Genomic DNA, 26,997 nt, shown 5'->3' on the forward strand with positions numbered 1-26,997 from the left:
ATTCCTAAAGTTGACGAACAACATCTTCATTGATATTTAAAAAACATTTAGAAGAATAGACAAAGATTAGCCGCTATTTTACAACGAAACATTCAGTTTACGAACATGCTGATTCCAAGGAATATAAGGCATTACCGTAACATACAAAAATAGGCCTAAAGGCGTTTTATAACTTTAAATTTGACATCACGTTGTATAACGCCCTGCCAGGAGTAAAGAGCACTGGAAGACATCACGAAATCACGTACAACACATTTTGCGGCTATGTGAGGTGAGAGAGAGAGAGAGAGAGCGAAAAAGATCGCTCGAAGTATTTAAAGGTCTTCACATGGCTTTCAAATTAAGAATATGCAAAACACAAGATGTGTTGCCAATGCAAGAAAGTTAAAGATATGTTGCCAATCAAAAAGTAACTGAATCAAAAAAATAAACTCGCGGTTATAAGATACAATGAACTGGTGACTCGGTTCACCCAAAAGTTCATTCACTTGACTGAGTCATTGCAACCGATCGCACACATGACGTCACAACGTGATGCAATGTTTACATCGAAAAGGGATTGATACTGCATGATGCAAAAACACATTTTTAATGATTTTTTTTTTAATTAAGCGATTCTTTCACTCTTTGTGAAAGTTTAAATTAAAAATCTAACACAAACACACATACCCCCACACGCAAACACACGTCTACATATACACACACACACACTCATGATTGCAAAAAACATAATTTGAATTCAAGATAATAAAATTCAAATTATTATTTTTATTTCAAAATATTTAAAAAATAACAACTCCCTTGTTGTGTAAACTAAATTGTGACGATTTTCTCTCTTCCACAGATCATGACGCCGCCTCCCCATCGCCGGCGCTCGACCCCCGCCTGGAACTCCGCACGTGGCGCTGGTCCACCTCCTCCGCCTCCAGCAGCCCCCGGCGCTCCCCCTCGCCAGGACCCTGCCCGGATGCCGCCGCCCCGGAGGACGCCCGCCCGGACGACGCCGGTTCTCCGGACAACTTTGCCCCGCCTGCCGCCCGGCGTCCTGTTGCCGGGGACGTCGGGGGCGTCGCGACTCTGCGCCGGCGTCAGCGCCTGATACCGCCGCCGCTGCCGCAATTCTCGCCGGCGTCCGACCGGCGAGTGAGGCGGCCGGTGGAGCGGTATCAGGCGCCCGCCGACGCGGTGCCGCGCCGCCCTCGTTTGCCGCCCCCGAGCAGGCGCCCGCGCCGCATCCTGTAAGCAGGTGAGTGGATCTCCCTCGGCATCCCTTCGATCGATTCGCAACTCTTTTAGCGTTTGGTCCGGACGGGGGGACATATGGTCCGAACGGGGGGGGGCATTTTGTCCGGACGGGGTTACATTCGTTTCGGACGGGGGGGGACGTTTCGTCCCGACGGGCATCCAGTCCGAACGAGGGAGAGGAGGGAATTTTTTTTGTTAAGGATAGGAAGAGGATTTTTTGTATTGACTCGGATCAAAAAAATTTTCTCCACACACACAAACTACATACGGATACTTAACCGTGCTATTTGGACTGAGGACAATTTCATATTTTACAAATTATGTATTGACAGGGCCCAATACATGCTGATTTTACTACCGTTTTTCGGTACCTTCACAAAAATCTTATTTTAAAATCGGTATTTTCACAAAAATCAAGTTATAAAATCAGTAGCTTTACAAAACTAACTTTGAAAATCTAGAAACAATATTAAAAAATCGAAAATTTTACAGAAATCTGTATTCTAAAATGGAAAACTTGTTTTTCTGTTTAAAACACAGTTTACCCATAAAATGAAATGCTAAGATGATTTAAATGAACAATTGCTTAGGTAACAACTTTTTCATAGTATTAAACTCATTTTTAGCTGTTTTTCGCCAAATTGCATTTACGCAACGTAGCATCAGTTTGGGGGGATGATGATTTCCTGAATTGTATACAGTACAAAGCCTATTGAGCTGAGATACAATGGTAATTACCCCATTACCCCCCCCCCCCCCAAGAAAAACATTAGAAATAATAGTAAACGACATTTGAACCTTTCTAACCACCATTTAAATTGCTCTAATTTTCTTAACAAAAAGTAGAATGAGCCTTTGAAAGATCCCAAACAATAAAATAACTTTCACAAAAATAGATTATTGATACAGCACTTTCACAAAAATAGGTAGTGAGAAAAAAATCCTGGATTTGCCCCTGATTGAAATAACGGTAAAAGAAAGATTTTCGTATATTTGTTGAGGAGACTCTTAACTTAATATCCCCTCTAAATGTCCTTGAATATTTGCAGAGTGAATTTTGACCGAGACCTATGTACTATTTCAACAAGAGTCTAAGTTCGTTGAGTAGCAAGATGTATGGATGAAATAACAGTCTGCGGCCGGATGCGAGATGGAGTTATGACGCTTTTAGTTCGTTTTATCATCGACAAACTACAGCACACAACATGATAGGTGCTCTCGTGTACGAGATGACTGACATAATTTCAAATGATATATCTAAACTGCACGACTGTTACTGACAAAGGCCTTGATATAAAAACTGTAAACCTGTCCAAAAAACATAATTACTAATTTTAGGTCATTAGCATATCAGTCAAGTGAACAGATACACCGTTGGTTTGGCCGACGTAAGTGTGATTATAGTGCTATAAACGTCATTTAAAAGGCATTACAGCAATGCTGATGGACCATGGCAGCTAGGTAATACATATATGCCGGGCATAATTAATGGTATAGTGGCAATCGTGGATAAGGCAGTGGGTGATGGTTTTATCAAGCACGGGCATGGATGCAAGACCTTCCGTCTCAGGACGGATTTCCGTCTTCGACAAAATTTCCGAGACGGAGGTTGGGACAGAAAGAAATTCGAGGACTTTCTTTCAGTTTTTACTAAAAAAAGAGAAATTGAGTGTTTGAAAAATATGCTTTTAATATTACTGAATCGTTCGATAACAATGAATTTAAATCGACATTCTCTCGATTTTCCGCCATGGGCTTGTTTTCTATGCAACGTGCTTTTGCAGGAGTGACTTTTAGACTCACGCCGCTTGACTTTTTTTTAGGTAGCTAGCTCTGTTATTTCCAACTCCTTGCATTGTAGACCACGAAGTTGCTCACTATTCTCGTTAAGTTTTCGAATTTGATCACTTTTCGTCTTTATTTTTCCCTTGCTATATTTGATCATCCATTTTTTTTTTTTTTTTTTGCAAACTTGGTGCATTATGGTGTGTGGGATGTTGGGGCAACAGAAATTTCACTTTTTATGAGCATCACACTGCAATTACTTTGCAGCATATCTTCAAAATGTTCGCCAAATGAACCAATGCAAAGCTCTGTTTTTCAAACCTTTCCAACACAAGATTGTTGAAGTTTAAAATTAAGTGTTTAACTTTTATACGGAATGGGGCTTTAAACAATACTAAGAGTTTCACTAAAATAAAAAATGATCCATTAGTTAATAAAATTTGCAAATCTAAAACTTGAATTCGTCACCTAGCTGTCATTTAAATTTAGCCGAAGAGTTAAAACATTCGATACCTATATATATGTTGCTTAATTTCTGAACAATTCTGACTGTTATGCCCTATAATTCTTATTTTTTGTGTCTGCTTTTAGCTGCCCAGCGAAAAAGGAGGCACCCTGAAGAGGATGAGTTGCCACCCCCCTTCAGCTCCCGCCCCAAAGAAGAGGCACATGGAGCCCATTGCAGGTACGTCAATAGTTCATTTTTCTTAGCCCTTAAAAATCGAAGAATTTTCAAGAACAGTTTTCTTATTATTTAAGAAAATTATGTAAAAACAAATGTACAAAACACATGTGGATTTAATTTTTAATCTCTCTCTATATATATATATATAAATGAATGTTTGTCTGTATGTCATCCATGAACTCAAAAACTACTTAGCAGATTTGGCTGAAACTTTCACCGTTTGTTATTTTTGGTACTGGGAATGTTTATAGACCAGTTCGAAAAAAAATCCGATCGATCGTTCTTTTTTATTCCGATTTGAGTCACAATCCATCAGATAAATACGAATAAAATGATCGGCTGCAGAAATTAATTCGATCTCATTGATAAGAAGTTGCCATTTTTCTTGAGTTTGAACAAATAAATTCTTTCTTTATTGTTTTATGGCTTTTCATGCAACGGTTCGATTTGAAACTTTTTCTATTAAAAATTTTTAGCGATGGACTGATCTTGCAAACTGCGTGAGTACAAAATTTGAGTAGAGTCACGGCTTCACTCGATACCTGGACCAATTATTATGAAAATTGCTATATATATTTTTCCACGGAGAAGGTGCATATTATGCTCATTGAAGCCACTCGCCACCAGGTGGCACTGCAGAGTAGCCACTTCTGCCCCGTTCAACCGATTGTCATGAAAATCAGTATAATGTATTTTTTTGTTGGCGTAGCAACGCCCGTCGGGTACAGCTAGTTTTCAGTATTTTTTGTGAAATTTTAAAATTTATGAAAAGCCAACAAGCGAGCCTAAGTAAGCTGCGAAAACTTCAGTCTTTTCAACATTAAAAGAATTGATAAATCTTTTGTGTCATGAAAGTAAAGATAACTTAATTTTTCTTGTGTGGTAACTTTCAAAGCATGAGATACAGAGGCCAACATCACAATATGGGCAGTAGTACCAACTTTCCTTCTTGTCTCTGTGCAATTACATTTGAAATGGACTGGTGCTGCCATCTGGTGTATAAAAATAGAAATAATATTATTTCAGAGTCATATTGAAAGACTAAAAGAAATAATATGTTTTTAATGTGTGCTGTGAACACAGTATAAGGGCTCGTAGCGTTAGAACTAAACAGAATTTTGAATTGAAATTTTGGCAACCTATTCTTGAATAGTTCTGCTAACATTTTATGACGTAAAAAAGGATTTTTTCAACAGTCTAAAATGGTTTCCCCCCTTAAAATCAAGTCTAGATGAGAATACACCCTCCAAAACTACATGGGACTCTGTTTGCGCTCAGATATACTCTACGTCCATGTTTGGTGGTGGTTTGGAAATGTTTTGAATCCTTTCTTTTTGACTTTCAGGTCCATCGCACCTGGAATTTGTCCCAAAATCCATCTTAGAGGGCATCCATGCCGTGCTGCGGCAACTTCGGGAGAAGATAGCCGCCAGAGACCAGGGTAAGTTGATCTCTAGCTCCAAGGCTTAATCTTCCTTCCCCTTCAGATCAACTGATACCGTAAAGCCTCATTTGTACTGCTTTCTGTTTCGAAAGATGCAGGAATCACTTTGCATGACTTGATTTAAAAATGGGGAATTTTTGGGGGGAACAGTCGAACCCCACTATAATGAACCAGGGATATAACGATCCTCCGGCTGTAATGAACCTTTTAAATGCTACCAACTGAAGTCCTGCGTTGGCTGAGGTGCTTTCAAACACGTATAAGAGAATTTTTCAAACAAGTTACGACTGCCTTCCGCGATTGTAGAATCGGGGAAGTTTTCGGAGCTAAATCGGGTTATTGTCGAGGAACTTTTTTCTCCGGGATTGTCTTGCCACCATGATGTACAACTTGACCTGAGCACTTGAGAAATATTCTGTGCCTTCTCGGAGGGCTGATGGCTTTCTCTTTTCTCGGCAGTTTTGGCGGAGAGTGAAAAGGCTGACCTAGAGTCTCGCCTCGAGGAGCGTGAAAGGCGCAGGCAGGAGCTCAGACGCCGGGAGCCCAAGACACGGGAGCCTGTACCACGAGAACCCGAACCCGGTAAGTTGCGACAACTGTTATTTTTAGTAAGATCTGATTATTCTGTTTTTTTTTTAAGAAAAAAAAGTTGGATTTTCTTTATTTAATAAAGACTGTTTCGATCTTTTTTAAATCTTTAAAACTTTATGTTTATAAATACTAAGCAATAAAAAACAATGTATATTTTCTACGGAAGATGGAAAAAGCCACTTTTCAACAAGGTGAAAAATATATATATTTTCTTGATTTAAATTAGGTTTTTTGATTTATTTTTCCAAGTCTAAAATATTTTTTTTTTGAAAACTTTTTATATTGCTTAGCATTTATTAACATAACCGAGTTAACCTCCCATGCCTACATATATACACAGGCCTACATACACACAGGCCTACACACCCATGCCTGCACACAGATACAAACACACATGCCTACACACATACACAAACACACACATACACAAGCACACACATACACAAGCACACTCATACACAAGCACACACATACACAAGCATACACATACACAAGCATACACAAACACACGCATGCATACGCATACACACAACTACCCATACATTCATGCCTGCACACAGACACAAACACACATGCCTACACGCACATACACTTACCAGGGGTCTGGCCAGAGGATATTTGGGTCCGTTAACGGACCCTTCACAAAATCCCGATCAACCAAAACAGACCCTTCACAAAATTCTGATAAACAAGAACAAATCTTTCACAAATTGTTTATTGAAGAGCAAATCTGAAATCAAAATAACGCATATTAAACCGATGCTTTTTGAAACCTTTTTTAAAGTCAAATTAGAGGGATCACAGGGTGGCGACAAATCAGGGAGATCAGGGAAAAGTCAGGGAACTTTATTAATCATGGAAAAGTCAGGGAAATATCAGGGAATTTTGAAAAAATTACAAAAAATCAGGGAAAAATTGATTTTTATGATGAAAAAAAATTTTTTTTTTGCTTTACAAAAGTAAGTACTCTAATTCCCTACACATTTTCCGCCAATTATGCGTCCAAAAAAAGAGTAAAATTAATGAGGTGCGATTATACACCGCCACATATTTGTGCATCTTTTTTCCTCAACGTCGAAATATTGAATCTTACTTATTAACCACAGAATGAATTTCCTAAGATTGCTTGTGTCTGTTAGGTTGTTTATTTTACCTAGGGTGAAATTTCCTTTCACGCTTTCAATGCTACGTAAAATAAACAACCATGCAGGCAAAGAGGAAGAAAGGCCTTAGCTCTTTTGTCTTTATTCCATTGTCTCGAAGTAATTAGCGTACTGTAACCACGATTTCAAGAAGAAATCTTTAGTTTTTGAATAATTCCTGATAAAAGCCTAAATGTTATTACTTTTTCACGTTTTTAATTTAATTGCTAAAATTGAACTTTCAATAAAAAAAACTTTGTTTTTTGCCGTTATACTATTTGTTGTCACTGCCGATTATAAAGGTTTTCTTTTCTTCAAACTTAAGTGATTCTTTTATTTTATAACCATGTTGTATTCTTCTTTTATATATTTTGAAATAAACTAAACGCTTTTTTTTTGCATTTCAAAGTTGTTTGTTACAAAAGCAATCTAAGAATTTTTTTCGATACATACTGAAATCATTTGAAATAGAGTTGTGTTTACTTAAGCAAATATCTTTATTTTTTCATTGTTAAAATGCTGTGTTCATTCATTAAAACCTATGTTCTTGATTAGAGAAAAGCTCCCTGTGAATGGATGTCAAATGGTTTCATCTGCTTTGCATAAATATTAGTTATATAAGAATAACTACATTACTTTTATTCTTTCACTATTACTTGTTATTCTCACAACAATTATTATACTGTTTGAAAATTTAGTTCAAAATAATTTCAATTCCTTTTTAGTTCAATCATAAATACACATATGTTTTGAACAGTGATTTTAATAGTTTCTTAAAATTCTTATGCTAAGTGATTTCTGGAAGTAAAGTATTTTTTATTATTTTTTATTTTTTAATTTTCTATAATCTTTCCATTGTAGAAAAATTTAATATACTGTTTTGTGGGGTTTTTTCCCACCAAAAAATTGACTTGATATGTTTTTTTAGCCATTTTATTAAAAAAGCAGCATTTTTTAAAAATATATCTTAAGGTTCAACAACTTTACGCAACTTAAAAGTTAAAACGTTTAAAATACTTCATTTTGTACAAACATTTAATGGATTTCAAGTAGAGCAAAGAAAGAAAACTATTATCATTGGTAACGTAAATCAGGGAAATTTGGTGAACTTAATCAGGGAAATCAGGGAAAAGTCAGGGAACTTTTTTTCACAGTTCCTGTCGCCACCCTGGATCAGCTTATACAAAATCTGCTAATTTTGCAAAGAAAAAAAAATCGGCACTCTTGTGATGCAATCCTGCAATCGATAAACTGCTACTGCCAAATAAATATAATGCTTGTTATTTGTTTCTTGGAAATAAATTAACAGCTGAAAATTAGTTTTAAATAATTTTGTTTGTTTTATCACAGCTAATTAGCAGTGGTGTTGTTGTAAACTTTTCTGAAAAGGCTTTGGTAAGCACTTTTCTCCCCGCTGCTGATGATTTAATAAACAATAATAATATATGAGGCCCCTAGTTTCAAAACCAGATACTTGAAAAAAATTCGATTTTCTTTTTTTTCTTTCTTTTTTTTTTTTTGTTAATCTTGTAGAGAATCATAAGGCCTATTTGCCTGCTCAATATTAGGTTCAAAAACCGCTTCTTTCCCCCTTGAAATGGGGCGGGAAGGTCTGCCTTAGTTTCAAAACCGGACTTTTTACAAGTTGAGCGTTTGTCCGCTCCTACAAGTATCCGGTTTTGAAACTAGGGGCCTCATATATCAGCAAAATGAACTTAGAACTGCAAAGGGATAGTAAGGGTGGGGGAAAAATATGATCACTATAGATAGGGTTACCAACTTCAAAATTATCGCCATTTAGCGTCTGGCGTTAAACCTTTATAATGACCTCATTAGAAAAGATTCTCATCAATTTACCAGCTTGTCAATATTTGCGTTTTTATGCTGCGGTGCCATGTTTAACTATTATTTTGGGAGAAAATTACATGGGTTTGATTTTTCGATGCTAACAAGGATGATTAACTTTATATAAACTCTTTAACTTGCCGTTTTTTTTTCTTTAAATGCCTACATTTTGAAAAATACAATCTTTTAACATCCGATATGAGAATCATATTTTGTTCTTTTTTCAAGCTAACTTTGTTTATTAGGATGCAAATAAATGAAAAGTCTCTATTTTTGTTAGAACATGCATTTCAAGTTTTTAAAGCGAAATTCCATTTTCTTTTGTGAGTCAAAAATTAAAATGCTGAATCGATAGTTTAATTTTATTTTTGCTTTAACTGTGTCCACAGATGTTAATGAAATGTTTATCATAGGACTCTAAAATGCAATTTAAAAACAATTTTATCAAAAATATTTCTTTTACAAGTCGTTTTTATGCCTTTGATGCCTTCACTTAGAGAATTGCGATCTCTTTGCATCCGCTATGGGATTCCGATTTTTTGAATTTTTGATGTTTAGTCTGTTTTGTTAAGAAGTAAACAAATTAAATCTCTTTTTATTTTTGTTAAATTCACGAAATTTATAAGTTTTAAACGAAATTCTGTGCTTTTTTAAGAGCGTCTTGGGTCAAAAAGTTAAATGCTGACCCCCCCCCCCACCTCTTCCGAATTTTATTTATTTATTAATTTTTTTATTACATTTATTTTAAATGCTGCACAGAAATATTTCTAGTATAATTTAACATAATGTAGAATGGTAGAAAAATATTGCTACTTGAGGGAGAGATGCCGCCCCCCCCCCCGCCGCCAAATACTAGAAAAACACCCCAGAATGATATTCTCAACATAGAAGAGGAAAACACTCTACCTTTAAGTTTAAATGATGCAGTTTGTGCCCGCTCTAAATTCTAAAATTTCGACCTAACAATTTTAATTTTTTTTTTTTTTTTTTTTTTTGCGAAATTATTTGATTTTTCACAAAATTAATTCACTTATCACAAAATTATTTTATTTTTCACAAAAAACGGACCCTGTGAAAAATCCTGGCCAGACCCCTGCATACCCCCTACAAACAAACACATACCCCCACACGCAAACACACGCCTACATATACACTCACACTCATGATTGCAAAAAACATAATTTGAATTTTGTCACCTTGAATTCAAATTATTATTTTTATTTTAAAATATTAAAAAAAATAACAACTCCATTGTTGTGTAAACTAAATTGTGACGATTTTCTCTCTTCCACAGATCGTGAAGCAGTCTCGCCATCGCCGGCGCTCGACCCCCGCCCGGAACTCCGCACGTGGCGCTGGTCCACCTCCTCCGCCTCCAGCAGCCCCCAGGGCTCCCCCTTGCCAGGACCCTGCCCGGATGTCGCCGCCCTGGATGACGCCCGCCCGGACGACGCCGGTTCTCCAGACAACTTTGCCCCGCCTGCCGCCCGGCGTCCTGTTGCCGGGGACGTTGAAGACGTTGCGACTCTGCGCCGGGCGTCAGCGCCTGATACCGCCGCCGCTGCCGCAATTCGCGCCGGCGTCCGACCGGCGAGTGAGGCGGCCGGTGGAGCGGTACCAGGCGCCCGCCGACGCGGTGCCGCGCCGCCCTCGTTTGCCGCCCCCGAGCAGGCGCCCGCGCCGCGTCCGGTAAGCAGGTGAGTGTAGCTCCCTCGGCATCCCTTCGATCGATTCGCAACCCTTTTAGCGTTTGGTCCGGACGGGGGACATATGATCTTAACGGGGGGGAGGCATTTTGTTCGGACGGGGTTACATTCGTTCCGAACGGGGGGGGGGGGGACGTTTCGTCCCGACGGGCATCTGGTCCGAACGAGGGAGAGGAGGGAATTTTTTTTGTTAAGGATAGGAAGAGGATTTTTTGTATTGACTCGGATCAAAAAAATTTTCTCCACACACACAAACTACATACGGATACTTAACCGTGCTATTTGGACTGAGGACAATTTCATATTTTACAAATTATGTATTGACAGGGCCCAATACATGCTGATTTTACTACCGTTTTTCGGTACCTTCACAAAAATCTTATTTTAAAATCGGTATTTTCACAAAAATCAAGTTATAAAATCAGTAGCTTTACAAAACTAACTTTGAAAATCTAGAAACAATATTAAAAAATCGAAAATTTTACAGAAATCTGTATTCTAAAATGGAAAACTTGTTTTTCTGTTTAAAACACAGTTTACCCATAAAATGAAATGCTAAGATGATTTAAATGAACAATCGCTTAGGTAACAACTTTTTCATAGTATTAAACTCATTTTTAGCTGTTTTTCGCCAAATTGCATTTACGCAACGTAGCATCAGTTTGGGGGGATGATAATTTTTTGAATGGTACACAGTACAATGCCTATTGAGCTGAGACACAACGGTAATTTCCCTACCTCTTAGTCCTCCCCCCACCAAGAAAAAAAAAACGTTAGAAATAATAGTAAACGACATTTGAACCTTTCTAACTCCCATTTAAATTGCTCTAATTTTCTTAGCAAAAAGTAGAATGTGCCTTTGAAAGATCCCAAACACAATGCTAATAAGAAAAACTTTCACAAAAATAGATGATTGATACAGCACTTTCACAAAAATAGGTAGTGAGAAAAAAATCCTGGATTTGCCCCTGATTGAAATAACGGTAAAAGAAAGATTTTCGTATATTTGTTGAGGAGACTCTTAACTTAATATCCCCTCTAAATTTCCTTGAATATTTGCAGAGTGAATTTTGACCGAGACCTATGTACTGTTTCAACGAGAGTTCGTTGAGTAGCAAGATGTATGGATGAAATGCAGCCGGGTGCGAGATGGAGTTATGACGCTTTTAGTCCGTTTTATCATCGACAAACTACAGCACACAGCATAGGTGCTCTCATGTACGAGATGACTGACATAATTTCAAATGATATATCTAAACTGCACGACTGTTACTGACAAAGGCCTTGATATAAAAACTGTAAACCTGTCCAAAAAACATAATTACCAATTTTAGGTCATTAGCATATCAGTCACGTGAACAGATACACCATTGGTTTGGCCGACGTAAGTGTGATTATAGTACTATGAACGTTATTTAAAAGGCATTACAGCAATGCTGATGGACCATGGCAACTGGGTAATACATATATGCTGGGCATAATTAATGGAATAGTGGCAATCGTGGATAAAGTAGTGGATAAATGAAGTTAAGGATTACAGGGCTCATAGTTCTCCTATATCTCCTATATTTTCACAATTTGTCAGATATTCTCCTATATTTCCTATATTTTCTCACTGTCTCCTATATTTTTTTCGTCAGATGTTAAATGCTGCCCAAAAATGCAAAATTCTTCTTTCTCCCCTGCACTGTGCGCTATTGGATCTTTAATTTTAGAATATGTATTAAACTTCTGTTTGATTATTTTTATGAAATATACAAAACATTGATGCTTTTACTTGCAACTTTCAATTTGCTTTCAATTATTATTATTTTTTATGAGTTTACTTTGTAATTTTAATAATTTGACGTGTTAGCTTTAAGTGTACTGCTGTAAAGATTTTGAAAGCCTTTAATTTTCTTACATGTAGTTAAAATGACCAGTTGTAGCTGAAACGATTATTTTTGAAAATGCCTTGTACAGATTTTGGTACCAATTCAACTTTGCATACTTCAAATGTTTCAAAGCTTGTAGTTCGCTGAAAACTGTATCTCGATGACGAAAATTGTCATTTTATAGGATTTCTTTCTGCTTTTTTTCAAATATGTAGTTATTTTGTGTGTAGATTTTCCAATAATTTCAGAAATTGGTCTTCCTATCAGAAAAGTTTTTTTTTACTCACTTTTTTCTGTCTACTCAGTTATGGTTACAAATTGGAGAGAATAATGGATGGTTCTATGCTCCACTTGGGTTCTTTTAACACCCCCTTTCATTTGGCAAATTAGGTGAAATTCACCCTTTAGGTATGTGTGTATATATACACACATTAACTGTAAGTTATGGATAATGCTGTTACAGTGAGCACCAGGTAATTGAATCAGCATGTGTTAATGAATCAATTCCTCAAAAACTAAACGAAATCCAGTTTTAACATTAAAAAATATCAGAATATATGAATCAAACTTGCTGCTTAAATGAATCAAGCTTATGAGACTGACCATTTCCCACAAACGTGATCCATTAGTGCAGTCTTTTTTTTTTTTTTCTTTGCCTTTGTTTAGTAAAATCAGTTTTTTTTCCCTGTAAATAATGAAACGAAGGGGAGGCAGAGGTTGCAAATTTTTGTAATAATTTTCACATGATACGTCCAACAAAACCAGTTAGACAAGAGAGACATGGTGTCGACAGGACTTTTTCATTGTTATTGTCAGCATTGAAGCAATGAAGTACCAATACCAAGGATTATGGGTAGATTTATGACATCAAAAAAAAGAATGTCCAAATTAATTATTACTTAGTTTTAGCTATCAATGAGAGATGCATTTTTCGAAGCACATAAGTTAAAATTTGAATTCTGTAATTGCTTTTTCATACTGTTTTGTGATAAAATTCTTTAAATAATCAGAGAATTGATATTTTTAGTGTGCGGTATAGTTCTAATGATATCTCGTTTGACCAAAAATTTAATAAAATTCTCTGATATTGTATGTAGAATTCCGTGTTTAAAATAAAAAAGAAACACGCTCACAGAATTTTTCCTTATTGAATCAAAATTGTCTTAAACAAACATGACTCATATAAGTGACTGGGTACAAAAATTCATTTGCTCTCACATCTGTGACTCTTCTCGTTGCTATGACATCATGCATAATAGAATTGTATTGATACTGGTTCTCTGATTTGTATTGTACGGTGCTCCAAACATACTAGATGCTATACTTTTTCGAAATTCCTATATATTTTCTACCAAACTCCTATATATTTTGATATCATACTCCTATATATTTTTCTATCAAACTCCTATATTTTTCCTTTTAAACTTCTATATATTTTTTCCTACTTGCTATGAGCCCTGGGATTAATAATTGAGTGCATGAAATTTCACCAGTGAGTACCTCGACAGCGTGCCAAAGAGGCTCCATGTGACTCATTTCATCCAAGCTGTTGCTGGGTATCATCAGAATTGTCGGTGTCTGGGGGGTCGGACCTTCTTTCGAAATGGAGCTAATAAAATTACAACTGACCAATTCAAAGGATCCAGAAGCGGCAAAATACAAGGCCAGAAAAAAGCCACTTTGAAACTCTCTAAAACAACTGCACAGTTTGTACATAATTTTGTCTCACTTCTTGCGTTGATCGCAATTCAGAAACGCATAGGGATCTACGATCCTAATTTGCAACTTTGTTAAAAATAACTTATTAAAAAATAACTTTCACATTCGGAGCAAATGCGTCTACATAAGTATTGGTTCGCTTCATAAAATTTGGGTTATCACTCTTCATTTTTAATTTTTGTTTTGCTTTGCATACAGCAACGTCCGCCCCTTGTTCTTAGGGGGCCCAATCTAGGCCATCTTCCCCTACTATCCATATCGCCACTGTTGGAACAACGGATTCCAATTCCTCATTTTTCAAAAAAGATATTGATAGAAGATAAAACTGATTAATTTTGTATAATGAATGGCTCACAGGCAACAGAAGATATCGACTCAGATCAACAAAATGCTGTGCACATTTTAACAATAACATAAGGCTACTTTTTCGCATTATTGTAAATTTGATGTTCGAAAAAAAAAAAGTTTTCGATGCACCCCAATGAGCATGTAAGTGTAACACGACTGCCATTGCACAGGCTTTTCTGGACTGCTCCATTCTCGTACAGGAGACTTGAAGGTTCCTTCAGCATGCCATAATGGGGGCTTTTGGGGCTGCTCTTTGTCTTGATGGGGACTTTTAGGGACCTTATCCTAATGGGGAACCTCACGGTCTGCATGTTCGGATTCTTGAAACTTTGAGGAGTGGTGTCCTTAACCTAACGGAAATTTCCCTTCCTTTTTCTGAATGGGATGACCTTGCTGCGTCCCTGTCTTCGTGGGGATTTTCTTGGCTACACGGAGAAAATGAATGAATATGTTACAGAAATAATGAATGAATATGTTAGAGAATGTTTTCATTCATTCATTCTCTAACGTTTTCATTCATTCATTCATTCATTCTCTAACGTTTTCATTCATTCATTCATTCATTCTCTAACGTTTTCATTCATTCTCTAACGTTTTCATTCATTCTCTAAAAGTCTTCATTCATTCATTCTCTAAAAATCTTCATTCAATCATTCTCTAAAAATCTTCATTCAATCATTCTCTAAAAATCTTCATTCATTCATTCTCTAAAAATCTTCATTCATTCATTCTCTAAAAATCTTCATTCATTCTCTAACGTTTTCATTCTTTCTCTAACCTCTCCATTCATTCATTCATTCTCTAACGTCTCCATTCATTCATTCTCTAACGTCTCCATTCATTCATTCTCTAACGTCTTCATTCATTCATTCTCTAACATATTCATTCATTATTTCTGTAACATATTCATTCATTTTCTCCGTGCAGCCAAGAAAATCCCCATGAAGACAGGGACGCAGCAAGGTTACCCCATTCAGAAAAAGGAAGGGAAATTTCCGTTAGGTTAAGGACATCACTATTCAAAGTTTCAAGAAACCAAACATGCAGATCGTGAGGTTCCCCATTAGGATAAGGTCCCTAAAATCCCCATCAAGATGAAGAGCAGCCCCAAAAGCCACCATTATGGAATGTGCGCAACATTTTGATCTGAGTAGATATCTTCTGTTGCCTGTGGGCCATTCATTATACAAAATTAATCAGTTTTATCTTTCTATCAATATCTTTTTTTGAAAAATGAGGAATTGGAATCCATAGTTCCAACAGTGGGGATATGGATAGTAGGGGAAGATCGCCTAGATTGGACCCCCTAAGAACAAGGGGCGGACGTTGCTGTATGCAAAGCAAAACAAAAATAAAAGTGATAACCCAAATTTTATAAAGAACCAAAACTTATGTAGATGCATTTGCTCCGAATGTGAAAGTAATTTTTTAATAAGTTATGTTTAACAACGTTGTTAAAAGTCCAAATTAGGAATATATATACTTAAAATGAAACTTGCAATTCCGAAATGAGAAAAACGCAAGAGATGAGACAAAATTATAATCAAACTGTACAGTTGCTTTATATGGAGTTCCTTTTTTTCTGGTTTTTGGCCCCTTTGGTTTTTGGGGAAATTTTTTTTTTCAAGAGACAAAAATATTAGAGGAAGTCGATTCATTTTCTGAAAATATTAGTGGAAAAATAATTTTTGAATTTGGGGAGTTTCGGTAGAAAACATCGATCGCTTTTTGGGGAAAAATTGGAAGGGAATTGGGGAAATCTGGATTTGACCATCTGGCAACACTGCTTGAGAATTCATACTTAGTTACCATGGTCCATCAGCTCTTATGTAAATACATTGCTGTAATGCCTTTTAAATACGGTTTATAGTAGTATAGTAATATAGCACTTACGTCGGCCAACCGATCTTGGTGTGGTTCAACTAGATTAAAGAACTTGAACTAAGATTTTAGCTATGCTAAACAGAAATCATTCTGTAACACCAGGGCCCAATACAGGCTGGTTTTGCTACCGTTTTTCGGTACCTTCACAAAAATCTTGTTTTGAAATCGGTACTTTCACAAAAATCAAGTAATCAGGTAGCTTCACAAAAACATCAAAAATTTCAAAAATTCACATTTTAAAATACAAAATTTATTTCTCTGTTTAAAACAAAATTTACTCATAAAATTCTAAGCTGGTTTATATGAACAATCGTTTAAATAGAAACCTTTTTATAGTATTTTAACTCATTTTTAGCTGTTTCTCGCCAAAGTGTATTTATGCAATAGTATCGCAATCTTTCAACATCTGTTTTGGAAAACCGTTTTTCTCATCATTTCCTATATTGTACACAGTACATAGCCCATTAAGCTGAAACTACGATATCAGCGAGAAAAAAATCCTGGATTAGCCCCTGAACACAAGCTACGCTATTTGAAGTCTGACGCCACTTCATCTGCGTAGTCTGAATGACTGAATCGTGGCAGTGGTCCAGTATGGGTCGTTTTTGTGTGCAAAATTTTGTTGATCTTCAGGGCCCAATACAGGCTGATTTTACCACCGTTTCTCGGTGCCTTCACAAAAATCTTATTTTAAAATCGGTATTTTCACAAAAATCAAGTTATAAAATAAGCAGCTGTACAAAACTAACTTTGAAAATCGGCACATTCTAGAAACAATATTAAAAAATCGAAGATTTTACAAAAATCTGTATTCTAAAATAGAAAACTTGTTTTCCTGTTTAAAACACAGTTTACCCAAAAAATGAAATGCTAAGATGATTTACATGAACAATCGCTTAGGTAACAACTTTTTTATAGTATTAAACTCATTTTTAGCTGTTTTTCGCCAAATTGCATTTACGCAACGTAGCATCAGTTTTGGGGGATGATCATTTCCTGAATTGTACACAGTACAAAGCCTATTGAGCGGAGATACAACGGTAATTTCCCTACCTCTTACCCCTCCCCCCAAGAAAAAAACCTTAGAAATAATAATAAACGACATTTGAACCTTTCTAACCACCATTTAAATTGCTCTAATTTTCTTAACAAAAAGTAGAATGTGCCTTTGAAAGATCCCAAACACAATGCTAATAAAAAAAACTTTCACAAAAATACATTATTGATACAGCACTTTCACAAAAATAGGTAGTGAGATAAAAATCCTGGATTTGCCCCTGATCTTAGTTGACATCTTCAGTTACCAATGGGGCCGTCGATGACACAAAATTTGTGTTGGCAGAAACAGTAAAAACCAGTTTTTACTGTTTTTTCAGTGCATATTTTTAAAAATAAGAAATTCGAATCCTTAGTTCCGATAGCACGGTTAAGTATCCGTATGTTATTGTTAGTATGTGTGCAAAAAATTCTTGATCCGAGTTAAGGATAGTCAGTACCCTGTATACCGTCAATGTTCATTTGCACAGGTTCATGTACCTTTTTCTGAAAATCTATTAAAGATACAAGTATGAATATTTTTCTGTACCTCAAGTAGACTCTGTTCTCTATACTGAAGTAAAATTTTACAGAAAGAAAGCTTAGTTTTTTTGTAAAAAAATCTAATGTGTCAGTCACTGTATTGGTTTCAAAAAATACCATTTTGCCACACAAAATCTCTCTATACAAAAATAATTTTCGAATATGAGAAAAAGTTTACTTCAGTATATGCAGTTAGATTTATGGAATAGGTGGTAAAAATTTCAAAGCCTAACACAATTTAGTTTCTGAGAAAAAGGAACATTTAGTTTAAAAAATACCATTTCGAGATATTGCAATTTAAAGGGGAAAATCAAACCTCATCAAAATTGGTTTTACATCTTTTAAAGCTTATTTTAACTTCTAATATGAGCACGTTCAAGATGTTTGATTCATTAAAAGGTATTGAAATGGAGTTTCAAAATATATAAAAATCAAAAAATCGAATTTTTGAAAGTATTTAGGGTACTGATTCCCCTTAATGCCTTCACATGCCTCTAGTTCCATTCATTTTAATTGTTTCGACTTTTTGTTACATAGTTCTTTTAAATCGGAAACTGGTACCCTTATGCTATATGAGGCAAAGTTTTGGCTCTGTTGAAAATTTGATATGAAAAAATGATGTTTTTCGTCGCAACCTTGTGCTCGCGTTTCCATCTCAAACGGGAAAAGAATTCCGAGTCGATCGAAGGATTGCTCTCTCTTTGTGCCTTTTATATTGTTTTCATTGTGCATTCATTGTTGCCCCATTATGTCAGAAATATTCTGAAGCTGCAAGTGAAACATATTTCATTGCATTTATACACTCGATGGCCAAAAAATGAGACACTCGCCTCATAATGTGTTAGTCGACTTTATTGAGTTGAATAGCTTTGATAACAGCCCCTATTTGTGGCGTGGACTCCACAAGTTGCCGATACCTCCAGGGTTGCCAACTTAGGGGTTTTCCCCCTAAATTTAGGGGGGAAATTTTAGAATGGGATTTTTTAGGGGGACAAATTTTTAGGGGTAAATTTAGGGGCTTTAATTTTAAGGTTTTATCAGGTAAAAATGTTTTTCTTTTGACTTTGGAAATGTAATTTTTCGATTGTTTGATTTATTTTTTTACTTATATACATTTTTTGAGCCTTGATAGCCCATGGTTTTTATCAGAAATAACAGAAAAATACTTTATATTATATTACTCACTCAGCAGCAAAAAATAGCAACGGTCACGTGACCTTTTAATCCCATATGTGACGTAACAGTCAAAGGATCACGTGACTTTCTGACGTCATTTAGGGGTTTTTAGGGGTTTTATGAGTTCCGTTTAGGGGGAATCGTTTTTAGGAGTTGACAACCCTGGATACCTCTGTGGAAGAACGTCGACCCATGCCGACGTAAGTTCGGTCAGAGTGGATTGTTGCGTTTCTAAGCTGGACAGAAATATCCTATTGGATTTAAATCAGGTGGACTGAGCTTACCAGAGAAGCAGGTGAAACTCCGATTGGTGTTTCTTTAACCCTCAGGAGACCGTTTGGATGCAGTGGCACAGTGCATCATCCTGCTGAAAGCCACCGTCTCTGTCATTATTACACTATATAGCCGTAAAAGAGTGCACGGGATCAGCAACTGTGTTCCTAAATGGGCCCAAAGGACGCAATGTAGACCAGCAAAACATTCCCCACACCTTTGGAAATGTTTTGGAATTGAAAACTTATGACCCAATTTCAGGCAATCTTTTCAGAACTGCAACGATCACGTCGAATGAAAGAGCAGAGTTTGGAGACTCCCCTAACAATTTTTTGACATTGAAGTTTTAAAAACCGAATTCTGGGCTAGATTTTGAAACTTCGCTGAAGGGATAAATGTAATGAAACCTCATTGCTAGCAGAAAATTTTGAGATTGAAGGTCTGAAAGTATATTTATTGTGATGGAAGTTATGTTCCAATTAGCTCCAGTGACTAAGCCCATCCTTTGCGATGTATGATCTGTTGTGTGTTGGGATATGTTTAGCGATGCATCTGCATTGAATGTCGCTGTGATTTGCCATAATGTTGCTGTGGACAGCAGGTGCCTGTCTCCTTTACCGTTCGCCAGTCTTTTACGACATGAATTGTCTTTAGCGCTGGAAGTTTTCGCACTTATTTGCCACTCTCGAAACACCCAAGATAATGTTTCACGTGAAAACCCTCAAATATTCCTTAATTAGCACTTTGGATGGGGTTTTATCTGCAATGAGTAGTGAAACAGTAATTGTAGAATTAGTCATCCGTAAATAAATATGTTTCGCAATTAAAAGAAAGTGAATTATCCTGCACTTTTCTAGCTTCGTAGTTTGCATAATATAGGTCGGCATTAGAAAGGTATTATACAGGTTATAAAGGTAAAGGTACTACTGTAGTATGCTGCTGTGATTTGGTGGGTAGTGCAGCCTCAAAACACTATTCGGTCGGTGGAAACTAGAAAGCCTGGAGTAATTGGGAATCTTATTTGGATCAGAAAGTGATTGAAAATCATGTATTTTGTGTTGTATTCTTTATTGCAACGCTACTCGCGCCAATTTTCAATTGAAATTAATTATCAGGGGCATTGTTATCTGATTGGCTGCTGAAAGAAATAAAACCAAGACCCACCCACTTGCGTAGGATGTGACCTGTCCAATGAGACAACTGTTTTGACTGCACAAATGTTTTAACTCTTTGGCTATTTTTTTAAGTTCCAAAGCGATGTATTCAACCTCTGGAATCAATGATGTACTTGTAAATTCCGTTCCAACTTTACTCTCCATATCGTCCCTTCACAAAAACGGACAGATCTGAAATGAGGCGGAGCCAAGGCTCAACTTTTCATGGTCAGATTTTACTTACTCAAACATTTACAGTGGTTCTAAAATAGGGTGCAGCAAAGCTCAACTTTTCATGGTCAGACTTTGCTTGCTCAAACACTTACCGTAGTTCTAAAATAGGGGTGAGCAAAGCTCAACTTTTCATGGTCAGACTTTGCTTGCTCAACACTTACCGTAGTTCTTAAATAGGGTGCAGCAAAGCTCAACTTTTCATGGTCAGACTTTACTTGCTCAAACACTTACCGTAGTTCTAAAATAGGGCGGAGCAAAGCTCAACTTTTCATGGTCAGACTTTGCTTGCTCAAACACTTACCGTAGTTCTAAAATAGGGTGGAGCAAAGCTCAACTTTTCATGGTCAGACTTTGCTTGCTCAAACACATACCGTATTGTTTCAGTCGAAAGAAGCATCAAAGAATGAAACTTGACAACTCGATTAGAATGTCCTATAGTTAGTTACATTTCAAAAGATATCACAATTTTAGATTCATGCAGAAATCCGCTATTCAAGTCCGGGATTCCATGCAATGTTTTCCAGAAAACCTTGAAAAGTCGGGGAGTTTCACTTCTCAGAGGGAGCGCAAAGAGTTTTCCCCCACTGTATGCATATATATATTATATATATATACAGTGGTACCTCCTTTAAGGGACACCTCTGAATAAGCCCATGTTACGGTTCCACGTCATGATAATTTCGTAATTGACTCGTCCATCTTATGATTTTTTTTTCTTAAAATTGGAATAGAAAAGGAACCACATCGAATTTTCGAAACATCGCTTCGAGGTGCACACCCCCATGCTACGTACTAACTTTGTGCCAAATTTCATGAAAATCGGCCGAACGGTCTAGGCGCTATGCGCGTCACAGACATCCTACAGACATCCAGACATCCTCCGGACAGAGAGACTTTCAACTTTATTATTAGTAAAAAGAAGATTAACTGATAAAAATTTGACTTGACGTTTACATGCAAATAAATAAATATGTACGCTACGAGTTTTGCTGAGACCTCTACATTCATGTTTTTCCCTCTCATCAATTTCTTCACAGAAGTTGAGTTCCGACAGATAGTATGGCGCCCATGACAAATTTTATGTAGTACGCTTGAAATGTGATCAGTTTCTTGCATTGTAAATTACATGAGATCAAACAAATCCATGTAACACAAAAATTCTAACCGGTGACTAGTGAAAATCAGTTACAAAACTTTGATACAGTAGAAGACCATTATAACGCCCACCTTGGGACCAGAGCTTTTGCGTTATACAGATTTTGGCGTTATATAGGTCATTTCACAAATTTTTAAACTAATATTCAAAATATATCTTAGCACTTCAGAATGAGTTTTATCTGTAGTGAGTATTAAAGCACAAATTAAACAATGAGTCATTCACAAAGAAATATGTTTCTTTATTGCAAGAAAGTGAAATATCCTGCACTTCTGCTAGCTTCATGGTTTGCATTTTCAAGAACCATCTGAAACATTTTCGATACTTATTCTCTAATGTTATTAGTTTACCTTTATTACGAAATTATACTGAGTCTCGTACACATTATGTACCAATTCATCTACCCCTGAATAAGGGACGCCTCTATATAAGGGACAAGTTGTCCGGTCCGCTTAGTGTCCCTTATAGAGAGGTTCTACTGTATATAAATATATATATCTGTTGAGATTCCGTTTCCCCCGGTATTTCGTACTTCCTGTTTTCGTACATTTAATGTCCTTTGCAGGCCTTTTTTTTTTATATAGAGTCGAACCTGTCTATCTCGAATTTTGCGAGAGAAAAGAAAAATTCGAGATTTGGAGGTTTCGAGATAGAGAGGTTTTGAAAAAGTTCTAAAAATAAGTAATCGGAGCAATGACTCGAAAGTAAAACTTTGGAAGCAATTTTACTAATCAACAATGTCCCCTTCCTCTCAGTTTCCGAATGGATATAATTGCTGGAAAACTTGCTTCTTGTACATAAAGTTTTAATTCTGGAGAATTATTGGACTGCTAATATTATAAGAAAAATGGTTTTGTCTCCAAATTCCAGTTAATAAAGATCGTTGGGGATCGAATTCAAGAAAGACATTTTAGTCGAAATTCGAGACATACAGGTTTTTCAGAAAATTTCATTCGAGACAAACATGGGGGAAAACATTCAATTAATACTTTATGTGCAGGGAAAATAAAAAACTTCGACATAGAGAGGTTTTCGAGATAGACAGGTTCGAGATAAACAGGTTTGACTGTATACTAGCTGCGTTGCCCAGGTTCGCACAGTCTACCTCGAAAATATGTTATGTCAGGTGACTGTGCTTCAACAATTAAGCTTAAATAACAGGGGAAAAAATGCTGTAAAATATCCTGTCAAAATAATGATTCTCAAATTTGGTTAACAGCAAATCTGAAAATCCCGAGCAAGTTAAACGTAACCCTCCAATAATAGAACTAAAATTCTTGATTAAAAAAAAAAGATAAATGGCCAAATCAAAGGGGATAGTTTCACTCCAAAGCAAAAAGCAAGAATTTAATTGTTTCTAGTCGAGAAAAAAAATGGCAACTGATCAAGTGTTTTTATTCACGCTAATTTTAATTGAACTTGGACCTAATTAAGAAAATGGGATAATTATTTCGGGTAGAAAACGCTTTTTAATGCCATTTTCGGGTCCTAAAATTAAACAGTTTGTTTTTCTTTCGCGTTTGACACCCCCCCCCCCCTACGTTCCTTTTCAGGTGCTTGAGTGCCTCCCTGCCTAATTTGGTCAAGTTCCGATGTAAACTGGACTTGTATAGGGAACATACAAGTGGGAGCCCATAAGCAAAATTTTAAGGGGGCGGGGGGGGGGGGGGCTCAGATCTTTTTCTATTGTTTAGCAGGATAATTTCCTCATGGAAACAGATTTCAGTACAGATTAGAGTTACTAAAGAGTTTTGACATTTTTAATAACTTATTCATTACGAATGGAGAGGAAATGTTTTTAAATTTTGGCAAAGAAAAAATACTAAAGGCAAGGAAGGGCTAATTTCTAGGGGGAGGGGGGCTTTGGGCCCCCACTCGGCCCCCATTTCGGCGCCTATGAACATACACGCATATATTCTGTTTGATTTACATTGATATAAAATGCAATGATGTTCTTAATACAGACATTTTAGATGATCTGAACGAAAAAACATACGGGTGGAACACTAGTGGTGGAAGTTGCTTATTTAAAACCCTTTTATGGTTATAGAGCGTAAGGCTTATGTACTACTAATTTCCTACTAGTGAATTTCCTCGTAACTTCAAAAGTTTTTCCTTTTTTACTTTATTTTTACTTTTTACTTTCCGCTTGACTATTCCATTTATTTTCATACAAAATGCTTGAAAATTCATTCTCATTCTTGCGTTGTAAAAACTCAATACACTGCAATTTCATTTTAATTACTGGAAAAATGCACGCATTACAAAAAAGTAAGTGTAAAAATTTTCTAAAAGTGTAAATATTTTCTCCTTTAAATGGATTTTTTTATTTTTTTTAAAATCTATTTTATTTTTAGAAATGAATTGTAACTTTATAATTTTGAGTGTATGGATAGAAACTTATATGCATTGCTCCTGTAGTGTAACTTTCCATCTTAAATGTCAAATTTATAATCAATAATATATATAGATATAAATGACAACAAAATGCAAGAAATATTTTGCTATTTATTATTTTAACCTTTTTATTTGAGATGGAAAGTTTTAATGTGCTTAAAATTTCATTCAAACTTCATTATTACAGGAATAGTTATGAAAGATTATGTTAAGTTGTTTGTATTTAATGTAGTTAAAGTATTTACATGCTCTTGTTGGCATGAAAAGCAATTATTTGTTTTAAGCGTACTTAGTTAAATTTCCTTTTGGAAATGTAAATTATTAAGACTACATTGGAGTATGAAAATCATTTTTTAAAAATTTTGAAGATATAGTTTTGAAATTTTGATGAGTTGTAGACCCTTATGAGGGGAAGTAATATGTAAAGTTTTGTTGAAAAATTGTGAATAGAGAAATTTTTTAAAATACAGAGGATATTAGTTTTTTTTTTTTTTTTAATTTAAATATTTGAGCCACAAAAATACTCCATGAGCACCATTTTTTTTTTAAAAACTTGATTTTCACTATTTTTCTGGATGCTCATTTCATATTTAAAGAAAACTTAGGGAGCAAAATTTCACTAACCACAATAATTTTTTCATAAGGTGTCAAAAACAGTTTTTGTTCAAATTTCAAAATTTTCTGAAAAAAGTCTATAAAATTATTAGTCTGATTTAAATAAAAAAGGAAATGATGGTACTGAAAATTTGCTCCCAATTTTTTTAAAATTTGTACCTGATCTAAAGGGATCAGTTGAAACATACACATGAATTTAAATTTTATGATTGTGGGATATTTGCATTTAAATGAAACATTTATTTACAAAATGTAAAATATCACACTGACAGAACAGCTTATAACTTCTGTAAAAATAGTCCGAATAGGAAATTTTTCAAAGATAAATTTTCAGAAAGAAATGAAAAATCAAAATTTTTGTCACTATTTTGCATTTTAAGACTCCATTGTAGCCTTAAGGCTATACCTCTAGTCTTGCAGAAAAGTTCTTCGCTTTTCGGCGAAACGAATCTCATTTTGAAATTTCAATTTTCTTCTCTGGAATACAACTGTCTCAAGATTTCTGAGTATTCCAAATTGTTGAGGGTTTTTGACTAAGAGGCAAATGTTGCTGTAAAGTAATAACGCTGTTGAAGGAGGATTTTGTATCAAATTCTTTTTCAATGAGGTTGCCCGACTCGTGCTCTTTCTTCAGTAAATTTCTTTCCTGTTATACGAGATATATTTCATGTATTTTTAATTGTATTTCAGAGAAAGAAAAAGTAAATCGAGTAGTGGTTCAGAAAGTGAAATATATATGAACTAAGCTTTACAGTACTTGTACGTTAATTGTTGGCATAATTGCCATGATATTTAAAATATAAAGAAAAAAAAATCTTAATGTTTCTGAACTTCATAAATGTAAAATATGAAATGTTGTATTAGAAAAAAAAAACTTATTAAACATCTAAGCATAAAATTTTAAAAACATTTAATGTTAAAAAGGTATTTAAAATTCTGAGTGAGAAAATATATCACTCACGAAACACTTAGTGAATATGTGAAAATGACAATTCTTTTTATGTGCTTGAGGCTTTTATTATGCTTGAGGCACTAAAGCACTAGTGTGTAAAAAATACAAAAAAGAAAAAAAAAAAAAAGAAGAAAAAAAAAAGACAAAAAAAAATAAATAAATAAAATATAAAAAATAAAATATTGATTTGTATAGTATAATGATTTGTAATGAATGTTAAGAAATTTATGTATTTTCTGTAAACACCCATATAATGGAGTAGATGTCTTGAATTGATTCAGTATACTTACAATTCTCTCATTGTTTGAGCTGTTTAAAACGTACTGCTTGAGGCACTGAAGCACAAGTGTGTAAAGAAAGTGAGATCTAACTAGTACATTGGGGAAGGACAGACAGTCTTCTGAAAGTATGGCCACTGTTTTACAAAAGGACAGCGATAGAGATAAGGCCACAACAATGATCCGAGCCTTCGCCTTGTCCTCGGATGGGATCTCCTGGTGGCAGTGGTGTTAATCGATGATTCATTCATTGGACCTGTGACTGGAGAGTTGCAGGTTCAGTGCCTGACGGTCAAACAGCCTGTCTCGATGCCCCTCCAGCAAGAAGATCCGAGCCGCAACGATGATCTGAGCCTTCGCCTTGTCCTCGGCTGGCATCTCCTGGTGGCAGTGGTGTTGATCGATGATTCATTCATTGAACCTGTGGCTGGAGAGTCGCAGGTTCAGTGCCTGACGGTCAAACAGCCACCAGTAAGCCACAGGACCTGTGTCTCTGCCTCTGAAAGTGGAATACCCACCAGCAAGGGACTGCCCGGAGAGTTCTCTGCCTGAGGGTGGAAAATGCAGTCTTCTTACCGCAGTCTTATCCACCTTAGAGCTACACTGTTTCCAACCCGAAATCCTTTGCTCTGAGGATGCTGGAAGAGGGGCCACTGGTATGGATCGGAAGACTGAGATCATTTCGATGATCGAAATCCAGTGGCATGATTGTGTGGTGTCTGGATCAACCTAAACATTGAAGCTTGCTTCGGCAGTTCTCCTTAATTATCCCCAATCTCACTTGTGGTGCTTCAGCGTTCTCTTTTCATCAGTCATTTGATTCATGTATTCTGATTGTGAAATGTGGTGTTTACAGTATTGTAATTTATGTGTACTGTTAAAATTTTTATGTGGAAAAAGAATGAAAAAAATTATA

At 35.9% G+C, this 26,997-nt stretch overlaps 1 protein-coding gene across 1 annotated transcript in view; it reads left to right on the forward strand.

Annotated features, from left to right (window-relative positions):
* The window catches only part of LOC129233483 (serine/arginine repetitive matrix protein 1-like), a gene marked incomplete at its 5' end in the record, with an annotated part of 39,167 nt that extends 12,534 nt beyond the window's left edge, over positions 1–26,633 (forward strand). Inside the window, 6 exons of the mRNA XM_054867504.1 lie at positions 845–1,238; positions 3,630–3,715; positions 5,061–5,156; positions 5,619–5,741; positions 10,032–10,426; positions 26,364–26,633. Of these exons, the coding sequence (XP_054723479.1) occupies positions 845–1,238; positions 3,630–3,715; positions 5,061–5,156; positions 5,619–5,741; positions 10,032–10,426; positions 26,364–26,633 (1,364 nt within the window). The remainder of the gene's footprint in view (positions 1–844; positions 1,239–3,629; positions 3,716–5,060; positions 5,157–5,618; positions 5,742–10,031; positions 10,427–26,363) is intronic.
* Between the last annotated feature and the right edge of the window lie 364 nt (positions 26,634–26,997).

Source organism: Uloborus diversus, unplaced genomic scaffold (genome assembly GCF_026930045.1).
Source record: "Uloborus diversus isolate 005 unplaced genomic scaffold, Udiv.v.3.1 scaffold_453, whole genome shotgun sequence".
NCBI lineage: Eukaryota > Metazoa > Arthropoda > Arachnida > Araneae > Uloboridae > Uloborus > Uloborus diversus.